Source organism: Lucilia cuprina, chromosome 6, assembly GCF_022045245.1.
Source record: "Lucilia cuprina isolate Lc7/37 chromosome 6, ASM2204524v1, whole genome shotgun sequence".
NCBI classification, from domain to species: domain Eukaryota; kingdom Metazoa; phylum Arthropoda; class Insecta; order Diptera; family Calliphoridae; genus Lucilia; species Lucilia cuprina.
This window is the reverse complement of record NC_060954.1, coordinates 35,990,272-36,005,180: the sequence shown is the minus strand read 5'-3', so window position 1 is coordinate 36,005,180 and position 14,909 is coordinate 35,990,272. Positions and strand designations below refer to the sequence as shown.

At 28.7% G+C, this 14,909-nt stretch overlaps 1 protein-coding gene across 1 annotated transcript; it reads left to right on the top strand.

The window, feature by feature from the left end:
- The first annotated feature begins 11,403 nt into the window (after window positions 1-11,403).
- On the top strand, window positions 11,404-13,665 carry LOC111680820. Its single transcript, XM_023442540.2, has 3 exons — window positions 11,404-11,571; window positions 11,635-12,842; window positions 13,494-13,665. Exons 1-3 carry the CDS (start codon window positions 11,556-11,558, stop codon window positions 13,596-13,598), a joined length of 1,329 nt encoding a protein of 442 aa, XP_023298308.2. The 5' UTR covers window positions 11,404-11,555; the 3' UTR covers window positions 13,599-13,665.
- The last annotated feature ends 1,244 nt before the right edge of the window (window positions 13,666-14,909 follow it).

Here is a 14,909-nt window from a genome sequence, read left to right as displayed (position 1 = left end):
ACTCAATCATATGATTTCGTTTTGTTGGCGGAAAACGTTCCAAAAAGAAAAACAATCCAACTTTATGTTTCAACATATGATTTCTCTTCAAATAACATGGCCACGCCCTTAAATTTTTGCTCTCCATTCATTATTGGGCCTTTATTAAAAAGGTATGTTATAATATTTCGTTCAGCCTTTGAGCCTCGCATACGCTGTCTGAATTTAAAAAGGAAAATGTGGACCCGTTTGTAAATAAAACTGTTTTTATTAGTCTTGCTTAATCTTTTTCAAAATTCTACCCAAAATTTGTGAAAAAAATCAAATTTCGTTTAGTAAACTTTCACAAACATGCAAATTATTATAAATCTTTAAAGCATAATTTAAGGCGTTATAGATATATCCACATCCACCCGTAACCTAAAAAGACCATTGTGAATCCCTTTAAAAAAAATCAAAAAATAATATTACTCCTACTGGACCCAAATGCGCAGTGAACTAATATTACCTTGATTTAAAAAAATAATTTATGAAATCTCGCGTTTTAATTAAATGAAGCCCTGTAAATAATAAAATTTAGCGTGTAACTGCAGTTCTACAGCCGATTTTAAGCCGCTACCTAATTTTTTAATGCTAGTCGTCAACGGCGTTAATATTTGTCGACACAGGTATCTGCTACTCGCTACATTTTCCCCTCCACTAAAAATTTACCTTTTTAAAAACTTTGGCACAAAATTTGATTTATTTTACATTTAAAAATTGAAGTGATTAGATCAGAAAAAATATCTTAAATTTGCTCGTGGTAAATTGGAACAACAACATCAAGTATACCGTTTAAAATTAACAGTTTTAACGGAAGACAAAAAGCTCTTGTTAAATATCGAAAAGAAAGCGTATTTGTTTTTTATTAATTTAAAACGTGATAAAATTTTTTAAGTATTTTCTAATGTTCTTTGTTTAATAGTGTTTCATATTTTCGTATTTTTTTTTAGTTAGTTTTCTGTGCTTTTTGCATTGTAAATTGATAATAATATAAATAATACATTTCTCCAAACATTATTTGAAGTTTGCCGCGAACTAAACAAATCTTATAAAGTTAGGTTAGGTTCTATTGCTAGCTCTTTGTTTGATTTCTTTAGAAATGTTTTCTGCTAGCTCTAGCTGGGAACATAATATGCATAATTATTTGAAGACCGTGGCTTGTTGCAATTATGTTTTATTTTTAAAATTTATTTTTATCATATTGCACAATCCCCGGCCTGTAAATAAAATTGGCATTCAACATGTACAATTAAAAATGATAAAGATTATTCTCTAGGTGAACTGAAAATATAACCTGGAAATGGCTACCGATATATAAGTAATTTTTAATAACTTATAAAGTTGGAATCCCATCATTTGTATTCATTATTTTAGCATTTTCATATCTTTTGTTTATTTCAGGTTACAAATCTTTTATGAAAATCCGGTAAATGTTCTCACGATACCTTTTTTCTACCGCGGTTTCTTTTCTATTGTAAGATGGGGATGGAAAAGGATAATTTATGTAAAGATTTTCTTTTAAGAAAAAAACTTGCTTTTTATTCTTTGTGCAAATGACGAAATACCTTTGCGCAATTGTTCTTTAATTTAACCCTTATTTTGAAAGGTAAAGTTCCTTTTGCAGAATAGCTTAATGATCAACATAACAGCTGTCATCTTCTTGAATATTGCTATTTATTTAACTAGATTTCAAAGAAGAATTAAACTCAAACCTTTGTATAGTAATTTTATTTCATAAGTAATTGTAGTTTTTTTAATTGAGTTAAAAAGAATTACATTACAGCTCATATGAAAACTTAAGGATCAGCCTAACAGCTGGTATCTGGTTTTGTTACTTAGATTTAAATCTAGCTCAAGCATTTGGATGATATTTTGTAGTAAGTTTTACCCTTAAGTAATCCAAAATTATAGATATTTCAAAGATATTCCATTTCAAATGTTTTTCAAAAAATTTAATAAAAACAAATGGAAAATGCTACATAATGGAAGTTGCTGACGTTTCCGACGAAAATTAATATTAATCATTCTAAGATGTTATTTCTGAAATTGTTCCGACGTCAAGAAGTATTTGGTGAACTAGATCAAAAGATAAAAAGGTTACTTTCTGTGTTCTTATGATTCTTTTAGGTAAATGCACCTAATGTCGGCATGACCCAGTAGTCGGCATTTTTTAAATAAAATTGTAAATAAATACGAGAAACAGTACAAAGTTATTAAGGTTCCATCTATATTTGATTGAAAATATGGTGTTTTTGCTCCATGAAATGAGTAAATTTGAGTAAGATAATTTCGTCTCTATTTGACGTTATTTAGTGACACCTTTTCAGCTTTTTAAGTACTGTCAGTTTTCTTAAAAAAATTTAGTTTTAGTGCCACCTTAAACAAGTAAATATTAAATTAAATGATTTATTTGACAAAAATTGCTTTTAATCAAAGAAAACAGTTGAAATATTCATTTCAAAGTGAATATGTTATTTAAAAATACATTTTTTGTAATTTTAATCCATGCCGCCATTAGGGACAAAATTTTCTATGATTTTCTATTGTCGGCATAAAGATGCCGACTGCTGGGTATTAAGTTCGAACATACGTATTCTATAGTATTTAAAATTTTTAATTTCTCTATAGAAAATTGGGTATATTATTATGAAAAATTTGTATATAACAATTTTCTCTTCAAAAATTATATGTATAAGAGTTATTTTTGTAAAGAAAATTTATAACACTTTTTTCTATAAAAATTTAAGTGTATTACAATTTCTTCTATAGAAAATTGATTGTACAACATTTGTTTCTATATATAATTTTTTCTATAGAAAATGTTAATTTTAACAATTCCTGATACAAAAAATTATTTGTATAATAGTTTTTCTATTAAAAACTGTGTGTATACCCAATTCTTTATATAGAAAATTACTTCAATAATAGCTTTTTCTATAGAAGATTAACATTTTCTCTACAGAATATAACTTTCTATACAAAAAATATGTGTATAACAGTTTTTTCAATTAAAACTTTTGCATATTGATATTTTCATACCAAAAATTGCTTCTCATCTGTTTTTCTACAAAAAACATTATGAGTATAACAGTTTTTTTTTCAGAAAGTGTTCTTATTATAATATCCTCTACGAAACTTATGTTTAATTGTTTTCCTATAGGAAATTGCATATTTTTATACAAGATTTTCTTTAAGACTTTTCCCTTTAAAAAATTACTTTTTTCTCTAACGAAAATTATAATTTTGTGTAGAAAATTGCTTGTAGAACTCAATTTCTATAGAAAAAAAGGTTATTATGTATAATTATTACAATTATAATTATATTTATAACATATTTTTCTACAGAAAAAACGACATTTTTACAGATATTTCTATAGAAAAAATTTAATAAAACATTTTCTTTGGAAAATTGTGTATACATCACTTTTTTCTATATAATTATGCCTTTTTTCAAACGAAAAATCTACTGCTGACTATAGGGACATTTTTTACCAAAGTTCCTAACTGGTGCCGACTATTGGAAAATCTGGTGTTTTTAACAAAATTTACAAATTACTAAAAAATAGTTATTTGTTTTTCAAAAATGTTAAGTTGATCTAAAACTTAACTAAACACATAATTGTAATAACTAAAAATCATCGTAATAACATTTTCCGACTCTTAAGGGGGATAGTTTGAAAAAGAGCAAAACGTTAAACTGCCGACTACTGGTACATCTACCCTAGTTAACTCAACAATGATTTTATAATCAGGCCAATTATAAACAATTATTTCGGGGATTTTGTTCCCTTTTACTTGTTTATGTATAGGAAGGGGAACAAATTCCCAGAAAGTTTATTATTCAGAATAAGACTGAATAAAAACTTGTAGCGGAAAAAGGACGTAAGCGAAAAAATAAAATGGGGTTTGATATTGATGCTAAAGGGTTATACAAATAACTTTCGAATGGTATATCTAAATACAATTTAAACATGAATAACTAAAATATTGAGACTAGGTTTCTTATTCTAAAATTCTAAGGCGTTTATTCATAAGTTTGCAATGTACATTAAATGAAATTGGGGTTTCTCCTATTGTATTTTCTACTTTGTATGTTTTACCAGTATTAGTAAATAAGGAAAAAATCCGGAACTAATATTCATTGGGTGTAACTCTCCAATTTTGACAAAAATTTTACCACTTATAGGCCTTTTAATTTTATGATTTATGATATATGTCTTTTGGTCAACAAATGTATAGTTATGGAGTTATAGACCCTTTGAGGACCGATTCCACAAAAAGTACTTTTTTATATAGAGTTTTTTGACAAAAATGCCGTTATTTCGTAAATCCATCGATATAACGTTACTGATATATATATTGGAAAAATCGCAGAAGAGATTTCAAGCTTTCATTTGATGTATGGATATATACTAATATCTTAATAAATATAGGCGATATTGTAGTTGGAATAAGGTAAATTACCAAAAATTAGTGTTTTTTATTTGATTAGTTAATTGTTGTTGTTTTGGCAGGAATAAAGTATTATCTATATATATAAAATTCTAACGTTACTGACTGACTGACTGATTGACTGATTCATCATCGCACAGCCTAAAGGGTTAAAGCTAATGAGTTAAAATTTGGACAGGGGGTTGGTCTCCCACCAAATAGATCCACTAAGACGGGATTTTTGGAAATTCGAATGTTTAGGGGGTAAAAAAGGGTAAAACGGGTAAAATCGGTAACCTAATATCTCCTAAACTAGAAAAGATACAAAAATAGTTTAAAGCTTATCGTCGTTCATTTAAAAAATAAGCGGACAGGTATCTGGTACTTTTTTCAATTTCGGCCCCTTTAGGGAATAAACGGGTAAAAACTGTATTTTGGTACTTTTTTGCACCCCATGTATCTTTTAAACCAGTGAACATTCAAACAATATTTTTGACTCCTTCATAACTTGACGAAAAAATAAAAATATAAATTTAGTACTTTTTGGTTATTCGGATGTTTAAGGGGTGAAAATTGTACCTATTTTTGGTACTTTTTTCATAAAACATTGATTTTGGTTTATTAACTTATACATATAAATACGTAATAACGGGCTCCCACTACGATGTTGCAACATTTTGGAATAGAATTTTTATTTCGTTAATGGGTAGAAAAAAAGTACCAAAAGGGGTAAAAACTGGAAATTTGATTTTATTCAAACACAATGATCCAATTTAGATAAAATTTTTAGATTTAGAAACACTAAATATGCTAATGAGGTGTTATTTGGAAACCCGGTACCAAGTGATATTTTTTGGTACTTTTTCATTCTCCATCTGGTAGTTTTTAAGTTTTCTTTGATATTGAAATCGAAACATGAAATTAATAATAAAGAGACTTTTCGGTACTTTTTCGTTCTGCACAGGTATTTTCTAGAGTTTTCTTTAAAACAGCGAAAGGCAGACTCACACCACTACAGCGTGTAGGTGTTGTAGTTGTGTGAGTTATGTATTATTCTCTGACGCTCTCTGTGCACTGAGCAAAATGTGTGTCCAAGTTTGAATAAGTAGTTGTTGAATAAACAGTGTACTTGAAGTTGTGAAAAACAAATGTGAACAGTTTTGTCTTTTGAAGTCTATTAAAATGTTATAATAAATAATAAAATAAAATATATAACATTTTAATAGACTTCAAAAGACAAAACTGTTCACATTTGTTTACGTCAGCTTCTTAGTCGGAGAGGGAAACGAACCCAAAAGATTTACATGAGTGTGCTAAAGCAAAACTTAGTTCTGATTCTATAAATAAGAAAGTTTTTTATTTGCAACACTTATAAGGAGGGAAAAGTGATGACATTCGTGGGAAAACTAAGAAAAACAATTTCTGTTTTGTATATTTTATTTCATAATTCGCAACAAGGCGTTATTTACAACGAGTCTTAATGAAAGGGATACAACGAACAATTCAAATAAAATCATTAACTTACTTCGGCAACGTTTTGCCAAAGAAGAAGCAACAACGTAAGATGCTTTTTTCTTTAAACGTCTGTTATTTGTGTCGTCTACTACGTTGGATTCACTAGAATCCATAATCATTTTCTCATAAAAGTTTTTTTTTAAATCTAAAATTAATGACATTCTTTCATCCCCAGTAATATTTACATATTCACTGTGGAATGTAAGATAATGTCTTTTAAAATTATATGTTTTATATGCCAATGTATGTTGGCATATTAAGCACTCAAATTTACCGAAAAAATTTTCGGCAAACAAGAAATCATATTCGTACGATTCCTCAAACATTTTTTTCACTGTAGCTGAAAAAAAACAAAAACAATAGCTGAAATAAATAAGCATAAAAGCGTGAAACAACCTACTTCCATCAAAGCTCATGCGAGACTGACTGGTTTTGATTGTTTTTATACAATGTGTGTGCTTGCGTACATGTGACAACAAAAACAAGAGTGCTCATTTGAGAGCTCGCGGCGTTTCGCTGATATAAACATAAAATTAAACACGCAGTATCCCAATTGAACGAAAATTGAAAAAGCATACTCTGGTACTTTTTTGTTTTTTACTAATACTTTTCGAATTTTCTATAATATTGAACCTAAAAACATTAAATTGGACATGTAGCTTCCTGATTGTATAAAAATCTTTATGCGATTTTTTGGTTTCTGGTTGAAAATTAAACATGCGTCTTCCTGTTTTAATGAAAATATATAAAAAGGCACTGTCTGGTACGTTTTCGTTGTTCAACTGTTTTTTCTAATTTTCTGTAATATTGAGACTAAAATCATAAAATCAAACTTAAAGAGTTCTCTAAAAGGGGAATTTTTGATATTGCAGATATATATACATTTACAATAATTATATTTATTTTATTCCATTACGATGAGGGTAGCGAAGCACACAGGGTATAGCTAGTAACTATATAAAGTACTAAACTAAATATACGTAAAGTATTGAAAATTACATCAATATACCTTTCCAACGATATATAATAGAAGCTAATTTATTAGCTTATTGAGATTAGGATTAATAAAAACTGTGCTTTTTATATAAACCTTTGTTCTGTTATATCAAAAGTTCTTTTATATCAAAAATTCATTCATAAGAAGGTACCGATTTATGTGTATTGAGTAAATTGCGATTTTTCTGGGTAAATACTCGGAAATGGGTATGTAGCCTGAACAATTTTTTTTAATTTTTTTGGGTAATGAAATGTTGTATTTGTAAACCCCTCCAAAAAAATACAAATTTTTGTGGGTAAACATTCGAAAATTGGATGATAGCGCCGCAGGCGAAAAATTATTTGAAAAAATCGCGCGACTTTTTTAAATAATTTAAGAATTTTTTGTCACAGTCTCTCTTTACTATTTTTAAACTTAAATATCATCCCCATTTATTAAGATATTAGCACATATCTATACATCAAAAGAAAGCTTGAAATCTTTTCTACAATTTTCTCGATATTTATCGGTACCATTATATCGATGGATTTATGAAATAACGGAACTTTCATCAAAAAACTCTATATAAAAAATACTTTTTGTGGAATTTGTTCTTAAAGGGTTAATAATATTATATATCTTTGAAAAGGTATTTCAAAGCTCTTTCTAACGATATATATATTGTCAGGATCGGTTAATAATTAGAGAAGATATCGAATATATAAAAATTTAACTTTGATGGTCTATAACTCCAAAACTATACATTTGGAGAGTTATACCTATAATATATTTAAGCCTAGGTTATTTTATACATCGCTTGAAAGCTTCGAATAGATAATATGGGAATCATTTACGATTACAAATCCTTAAATGTGTGTTATGTGAAAATCGCAACCGTTTAGAGTCACTAAGTTATACCCAAACATGGCGAATAATTATAACTCGAATTGCCAGGTAATTCCTATTGGTTCGGAGAGACCTATACCTTCATATATGAAATTGGAGCCCCAAACAAATTATAAATCCAAAGTATTATAGTGAGATGCAATTCTGCCGAAAGCTTGGCAATAAACACAAGCCTGATCGTCCTTATAAAATAATGGCGATGACGCGAGAGTTTTTCCCCAACTCAGACCTGAATTACGACTGTTTTTGACTCTTAAAAAATAATTGTACTGATTAATCATTAGCCAGATGATTATTGCTTACAATTTATACATATGTATATAAGTTTGTCATTCCGTTTGTAATTTCTATAATATAATTTTCCGACCGTATAAAGTATATATATTCTGGATTCTTATATAGGTATAGCAGAATCGATTAAGCCATGTACGTCTGTTTGTTGAAATCAGTTTTTAGAGGACTCCAAATATCGGCGAGAAACGTATCTTCAATAATTTTGTTAGACATGCTTTCGTGATTATCGCTATTTAAAATCAGCATAATCGGTCCATTAATAACGGAGATATGAGCAAATATCAGAGACAACCTCTGAATATTTCATCAAAAACTGATTTTTTTATTCATGCTCAAAATGAAATTGCAAAAAACAAAATACATAATCATACGGTAAATTTTGTTATTGTACTCTGTTTTAAAAACAAGGCAGAGCGAGAGCAGCAGAGCAAGAGTTGCAGAGCGAGAGCAGCACTAGTATGTTGTTATTGGCTAGAAAGATGAAATTAAGTATGTAGAGCCTGGCTTAAGTTAGAACCCATAAAAGGAAATTTTTTGGTACTTTTTCGTTTTTCAAAAGGTACTTTTTGAATTTTCTATAATATTGAACCTAGAAATATGGAATTAAGTATGTAGTGGCTGAATTAGGTGAGAATCCATGGAAGGGAGCATTTTGGTACTTTTTCGTTCTGCAAAAGGCACTTTTTGAGTTTTCTATGACCTGGTTTACACTGGGAAACTTTTGATTTTGTTTGTGAGAGAAAGAGATGGTTGATATTTCTTTCTCTCACACACAAAAATCAAAAGTTTCTCAACAAAAATTTCCAAGTGTGAACCAGGCCTATAATAATAAACTTAGTAAAATGAAATTAAGTATGTAGAGACTGGATTAGACGAGAACAAATCGATGGGATTTTTTGGTACTTTTTCGTTCTGCAAAAGGTACTTTTTAATTTCCTATAAATTGAATCTAAAAAGATAATATTAAGTATGTAGAGTCGAAATTAGGTGAAAACCGGAAAACGTAACTTAATGGTATTTTTTTTGTATGTTCAGCGCGAAGTAAGTGATTTGAAAGAAGAGTTTTTGATACCGACTTTTTTCTTACTGTTTATAAATAGTCTTGTATGTGCCGGTCCATACACGGAAACTTTAGTTGAAAAACTTTTTCTTAAATCGCTTTTGAAGTTTACTAAGTGCCGGTCCACATTAGAGAAAGATAAATAATATAATATTATTCATATTTTTCGCGGTACGAAGTTTCCCGATTTCGAGAAACTCCGTTCAGCGAGAGAGATGAATGATATTTCTTTCTCTCACGCAAAATCAAAAGTTTCCTGTGTGGAACAGCACTATACAGGCTTGAAATGTACGGTTGTCAAATTCCATATAAAAAATTGACAATAGTGCATTTGCTGTCAAGTGCTGGTACCAAAGTAAATTAATAAATAAATTTAATAAATTTTTGATAAATTTACTTTGGCTGGTACCTTGTTAAGTATGCAATGATTATTTCTCTTTCGTGAACAGCTTGATTACAATTGAAACCACAACTGCAGTCTTGTGGTTGACGACGTTGTGGTTGAGATAGATTCTATTTTACTTAGAAATTTTTGATTTTACATGAGAGAGAAGGAAATTTTATTCATCTCTCTCGCAGTACGGTGTTTCTCGTTTTCGGAAACATGTTTTGTTTTATTATTCTTCTCCTTCGTACAAAAACAAATCAATTCAATTCACACGTAGTTTATTTATGAAACAAAAGTTTCTAAGTGTAGACATTAAGAAAACTTCAAAAGAGTATTAAGAAAAAAAATTTCAACAAAAGTATCCTAGTATGGACTAGCTCTTTTATTGCGATCTTTCTACCGGTCCACACTAGGAAACTTTTTTTGGGAAACTTTTGATTTTGCATGAGAGAGAAAGAATATCATTCATCTCTCTCGCGGTACGGAGTTTCCCGTGCTCGGAAACTTGTTTTGTTTTGTTATTCTTCTCATTCGTACAACAAATCAATACAATTAATACGTAGTTTCTGAAATAAACGTTTCTATGTGTGGACATTTAGGAAACTTCAAAAGAGAATTAAGAAAAAGTTTCTCTGCGAAAGTTTCCTAGTGTGAACTAGGGTTCTATAAATCGACTTTCGAATAATCGAACAATCGAATTTTTGTCGAAAAAAGTCGAAGTCGACTATTTTGTTCCAAAAAAGTCGATAACTATGAAAAAAGTCGACTATATAAATAAAAGTCGAAAAGTCGGAAAGAGTCGAAAAAAGTCGAAAAGTCGGAAAATGACGGAAAGAGTCGGAAAAAGTCGAAAGAAGTCTTTTTTTTCCAAAAAAGTCGATAACTATGAAAAAAGTCGACTATATAAATAAAAGTCGAAAAGTCGGAAAAAGTCGAAAGAAGTCGAAATATTCGGAAAAAGTCGAAAATAGTCGGAAAAATAATAATAAAAAAATGATAATAATATAATGTTAAATGGCAACATTATAAATTTACGCTTCTGGCAACTATATAAATTTTGAACTCTGGTCGGAAAAAGTCGGAATATGGAAAATATTCGAAAAAAGTCAAAAGTCGAAAATAGTCGAAAAGTCGGAAAAAGTCGAAAAGTCGACTATTTATAAAATATTAAAAGTCGAAATATCGACTTTTAATTGAATGAAAATAATCCAAAAATCGACTTTTAACTAAATGCAAAAAGTCGAAAAGTCGACTTTTCATAAAATGCAAAAAGTCGAATTGCGATGCTCTCATTATTTGCTTGTTTTTATATTGTAGCGTTGCCATATGTTCAGAATATTTTGTTAAAAATTAATCTTGCAAAATTGCAAAAATGGGATTGTTATAATGTTCATTTTTGGCATAATATCTGCCATATAATGACAGATATTAAATGAAATAAATATAAATAAAACGGAAAAATAATATGTCTGTTCCCGTATTTTATTCAGAATAAATTTTTTAATCTTTCCTTTTTATTTTATAAAATATAATTTAAAACAAAACAATATTTTGCCTTGATTTTTTCTCATAAACGTCAACAAATGTGATCTGTCGACAGTCGCTTAATTTTAATTCGTCGCTCGCTCTTTTTGTGTAATTTGTCGACAGCGGTTTCAATTTTAATTAAGTACATTGAACAAACGCTTAAAAATAAGCAATTTTGACATCACTGGTCTTTAAAATAATTCTCTTAATTTTCTGATATCTGCTTAAATGTTCTCTTATAATTTAAGTAAATAAACAATTTTTTCGTATTTTTAGTATCAACAAAACATTGGATTGCAGTGGGTGCATAACTAAAGAAAGTAAAATAGAACAAAAAAATAAAGAAATCAGCAAAACAACAGACTGACAATAATTGCATTTTCGTATGTATGTACATGTAAAAAATAAACACAAAGCGACTGTTCCACCACTAGACAATGGTGACCACAAAAGGTTCGTATTAATTTGTATCGTTAAATAATAAATTTTATTGAACATTTTACTGTATATTTGTAGAAATTTCTTTGCAAGAAGGACCTCGACTACTTGATTTAAATGACGATTGCTTGGAATTAATACTAAAACGTTTGAATATAGTGGAACAATTTCAGATTTCCAAATTACACACTAGATTCAAAAATATAATTATAGCACTATGGAGAAGCAAATTAAATCATGTTTTTATATACCCGGAAATACTTAAAGATATTAGTGATCAGACATTTATAGAATTCATGTTGGAAGTCTCGGGTTTTATGAACACTCTTTTTATGAGGTATTGCGATATACGACTATTGCGCCTTTTAAGTGATCAAATATTTCCCCAAACACAGTGCTTCAACTGGATTGGTCTACCTACAAATGCAGGACGAGGCGAAGAGAATTTAGAGGATGCGGGACAAGAATTACAGTTCATAGACGAAGATGTCAATATGTTGGTTCGCATCTTCCCCCATTTAAAGGTACTTAAATTAAGAGCCAGCCAAATAACTGGCAAACACTTGTCACAATTACGTTCCCTTCGACAGTTGTCACTGGATGAATGTCAGTTTTTAGATTCCGATAACTTTAGAGAAGTTTTCCAAGAATTGAAATTGCGTAAATTTGACATAATGGAAGATTGTGATGAAATCAATTGCTGTGATCTAGTAGAGCTGAAAAAATGTCCCACTTTGGAGCACATTAAAATTGCCGACTATCATCTGTGTTTCGACACTGATATAGTAAACGATATACTGCGTATGCCCAAACTGAAAAAACTTTCGATATTGTCTAAAAATTTTGTCTTTGATATTTTGGAGAGAATATCCAGATCGAGATTGAAACAAATTGAAGCATTTAAGTTCAATGGTGTCCTACATAACTTTGATAGATTTTTTCAGGAATTAACACATATGACGGAGCTAAAAAAGCTATCGTTCTATGAGTGCCGTGGTTATGATATAGAAGGTATACGTGACTACATGTTAAGTCAGATAAGTAAACAGTTGCCAAATTTAGAGGAGATCCATTTGTGCTCTTGTGACTTGGAAAGCGAAAATGGCGTATTATGCTTTGTGCAAAATTGTCGTCAATTAAGAATAATTAATTTGACAAGTACTCACAAGTGTTTTAATGTCTCCATGATTTGGCGATGTATGGATCTAATGAAGAAACAAAAGTGGCGAACAACAGACTTGGAACTATGGTTAAAAGATACCGATGTTGATAAAAATATATTGGAGGCAAGTAAATATCGATATAAAGTTATTATTAATAATATCTTTAGTTTTGTTTGCCAAAGTAAACTTTTTAATGGAATATATTCATTATTCTCTATGTTGATTTAGCAAACAATCACAATAAGGGCGAGTTTTTCTTATAAAGATAACCTTCATTCTTTGGTTAAACCTGGTTTAATATTAGTTTAACTGAGTGTAATTGGTCAATTAAACTCAAGTTATAAGTGAGAAAACACAATTAACAAAAACAATAAAACAATGATTTCGGAAGAACAAAAACTTAATATTTTAATTAAATTGCAATTTTCTGAATTGTTTTGTTTTATTTATTAATTTTTTAAATGTTTATTTAACATTTTACCAAAATTTTCCATTTTACAAAAGTATTGCTTGCAAAAAACAGCTGTTTATTGTTTTTGTTTTTGAGTGAAAAGTTGGCAATACTAACAAAGTTAACTGAGCTTTAATCTAAAACTGAAAAACACAATCATCGATTAAAGTCCGCCTAAATTTGTTCGAAGTTTAATCTAACAGCAAGTTAAGCCTTGTTTAACTGAGTAGTAAGAAACCCGCCCTAAATTTTCTTAGCAATGTTGCTTATTTTCAAAAAAGTGATTTATTAACAAAATAAATTTTTTATATGTATAATTACAGGATCCACGTTATATGTACAACAATCGGTTTTTAAAATTGGATTTTAAATCATTCATAGTGGATTCTAATCCACCTGGCGTATTAAAATTTACTTTTACCACATAGGATTATATTTATTTTTATTTATTACGTAAATATTCGCCTAAATAAATACACATATAGAATTAATTTATTTAAAAAATTCTTTTAGAAATTATAATGAAAACTTATTATATTCATTAAAACCAAAAGGCCTGTAATGTTTTTTTATTCTTATTAACATATTAACGCACTTTACGAAAGCTCAGATTTAAGTAAGTCAGAAAATAGGCTTAATAAAAGCAACTCAACTTTTTTTTAATAAAATATGTAGTATGGCTCGAAAGACGATTTACAATAAAAGCAAATTAAGAAAAAAATATATTTTTTATTTAAAGAATGGTTTTTATTAAAGCGCTGTAATTTCACTTAAACATTTAAAGTCAGTGTATTCGAATAATATTTTTCATTGACTTCGATCGAAATTGTTTCTGTTATCGCTCTAGATATTTGATCTGTTTAATAACAAAAATCTTCTTTAAAGTTTTCACAAAAATATTTAAAATATTTATTCGAATTAGTTTTTTTGTAACTGTACAGCAAAGCTGTAAATGAATCATTCATTTCTGATTTTAATTCGTTTACGAATTGGCTTAACTTTCTCAATTCAAGTGAATTTGGTAAAAATGAATTGCAATTAATTTCCAATTCAAATGAATTTGCCAAATGAGTTGCAATTTGTTTTCAATTCAAATGCATTTGTCAAATGAATTCCAATTCGTTTCTATTTCAAATGAATTGGTATTCATTTGAATTGAATTTATTTTGAATTATTTCAAATGAATTTGAAAAAGGAGTTGGCGATTCAAACGAATGAAATCAAAAATGAGTTGCAATCAATCAAATTCAAAAGCAGATCTAGGGGGAATAAAATATGGAAAGTCCTGCAACCAAAATCATAATATTCTGTTCGAAAATTTAAAAGTGCACCTCATTAAAGAAAACATAGTTTTGGAGTATATTTCTTAAAGAACTGATTTTTTTTGAAATACTCTGTACGACAAAACACTTTTAATATTGGAGAGGCAGTCAATATTTTTTAAATTTTGTGAAAAAACTATCTTTCACATATGAACACTTCAATTCAAATGAATTGCAATTCATTTAACAAATTCATTTGAATTGGAAATAAGTTGCAATTAATTTTTAACAAATTAATTTGAATTGACTCAAATTTCATTCAATTCATTTTTTATATAAAAATAATTAATTGAATTTGCCAATTCAATTCACAAATAATTCACGTATTTATTCAAAAATTAATAATTCATTTACAGCTCTGCTGTACAGTACTAAAGTAACAAATTACAAGAACATAATTACGTTCGTAATGAAGAA

What these genes read in the sequence shown, in the direction of transcription:
- LOC111680820 (XM_023442540.2), top strand. An exon ending in TTGATAAAAATATATTGGAG is followed by an intron (nt 12,843 to 13,493) that starts GCAAGTAAATAT and finishes GTATAATTACAG; the next exon opens with GATCCACGTTATATGTACAA.